The following is a 1,935-nucleotide window of genomic DNA, read 5'->3' as shown; positions in this document are numbered from 1 at the left end:
TCAGGCTGGTATTGTTGTGGTGGGAAGAAGTTTTACCGCCCATCACCTCCATAGTGACTTTGGTATTGAGGATCCCGGGTGGTTCCTAAAAGCTTTCCCGGACTGGGAAAAAAAGACCAAAACGCTTGGCCTCCCATTGGGTAAGTACAAATAGCATGAACCCTTTAGATGAAAATTAATCAGCAAATAAATATTAATCAGTTATCGGTACTTACCTTTCTTTCAACAGCAGGTGACGGGTATAATCAAGTAATTCCCCACACGCCGGTAGATAGGGGCCAGGGCTCCAAAGCGGGACCCTCCAAAACACCTCCCCGGTCCAGATCGCCGCAGTCGTCTGACGGCCGCTCCCCGCCCAGGAGCCTCTTCCCGACGAACGACGAACTTGAGGCTGACCTGGTCGACCTATCGAAAATGGGGGAGCCTACCTGTAAGTGCAACATCACTTTTTGTGAAGAGGCTTTCATTATCTTATCTGCTATTATCTCACTGTATTTTTCGTCTGCAGCGGAAGAGGAACTCGCTCTGGTTCGCCAAATCATTCAAAAAGCGCGGCGACGAAACTTCCCGCAGTCCGGCTTTGACGGGAGGTTCAGGGGCCAGTGCTGGGTGTGCCTGCTCCCTGTCGATGCCCCCAGGAAGAAGGGTGGGCCGCCGTCCATCCTCCCGCAGTGCTGCAGCCAGAATGTGAAGGACCGGCAGCGCAGCAGCATAGGAAGATTTATCCAGCAAGGTGCCTGGTGCGTGACGGCGCCGGTCCTTGCGTCCTGTCTCAGGCTGATGATCAAAATTGAGAGAGAGACCTTCCTGGACATCATGACACGCCAGGACATTCTTATTGTGGTGCCGTCACGCATTCAGCCCCGCCCCTACAAAAATAAGCCACGTGCTAGTTGGGATATATGCAGGATCACCAGCTTGCCAACTTTCATAGTAGGTACACAACGTTAAGCCTACCGTACCTGATATCGTAAACTTGTACTACTTTGATTTTATCTATAGAACACTCGTGGTGAGGCCGGCTTCTCCCTTGTGCAACCCGACACCGTCGGCCTGAGGCGGCCATTGGGGAGCAGCAAGAATTGCCCGCTCCCAACTTGCAATGCCTCAGTACCTCCGGAGAAGGGCATTGTCAATCATGTGATGGTTCACAAGAACAAAAAGCTGCTGCAAGTCGCTCATGCAATTCAGGCCAACGCCAGGACAATTCCTCAGGACCTTGCTGACGACTTGCCTCTTGCCCCTTCCGCGGGTATCCTTATTCTGCTGAACCTCGCCGGCTTCGTGAGGTTTACAGATGAGTGGGCCTTGCAGCTGTATTAGTGTGCCTTCCAGCTAGAGGCACCCTCCATAGTGCCTAGTGATTGTTCCCTTTTGTGACTTACCCGACCATGGTGCGCAGGGGAGATGCGAGGGCCCCATAGGGTTGTGGCCGAGGAGGCCGCAGCCCCCTTCCACCCACGTGCTGGGGTGGGAGGCGGTGTCGCCTTTGTGGTGAGGATGTGTGATAAATGCTCCTCGTCCATTGGTTCCACTGCCTCCAGAACTTTGTCATCACAGAAGAACGTTTGCCCCTGGTGGGTAGGCGGACCCGTCAAGCTGCTGTGTTGCTGAATTGCCTACCCTGTTTCCTTAATGTGTCTGTGTACCGTTCGTAACCTTTGTCTGCCCCTCTGAGCGTCCGCAAAATTCGGGGGAAGGTCCAGGGCACGTCCAGGGGGTGTGCCCGAGGCGTGCAGGGGTTGAACCGCCCCGGCGGCTCGCCCAGGGGCGCTGGGGACTCTGAACCCGCCGGGTGACGACGGGTGGACACGAGCGCACTCGCGTCCGGGCGTCGTCCCAGAGTGTTGAAAAATCGCCAGAGTCGCTACGATCGTCCGTAAAAATCTGGGAAAATTCAGGGTTGCTCCTGAGGGTCCACCGGAGGCGCCCGGA

The 1,935-nt window shown here is 55.2% G+C and overlaps 1 protein-coding gene across 1 annotated transcript; it reads left to right on the top strand.

Moving 5' to 3' along the window:
* Positions 1-494: 494 nt before the first annotated feature.
* LOC127750788 (uncharacterized) lies at positions 495-1,363 on the top strand. The gene is made up of 2 exons (XM_052273274.1): positions 495-933; positions 1,003-1,363. The coding sequence occupies exons 1-2, from the start codon at positions 781-783 to the stop codon at positions 1,321-1,323; spliced, it is 474 nt and encodes a 157-aa protein (XP_052129234.1). The 5' UTR covers positions 495-780; the 3' UTR covers positions 1,324-1,363.
* The last annotated feature ends 572 nt before the right edge of the window (positions 1,364-1,935 follow it).

This window comes from Frankliniella occidentalis, unplaced genomic scaffold, assembly GCF_000697945.3.
Source record: "Frankliniella occidentalis isolate FOCC.00 unplaced genomic scaffold, Focc_3.1 Scaffold259, whole genome shotgun sequence".
Lineage (NCBI taxonomy): Eukaryota > Metazoa > Arthropoda > Insecta > Thysanoptera > Thripidae > Frankliniella > Frankliniella occidentalis.
Note: the sequence above shows the minus strand (reverse complement) of the source record. Positions and strands in the feature narration are given on the sequence as shown.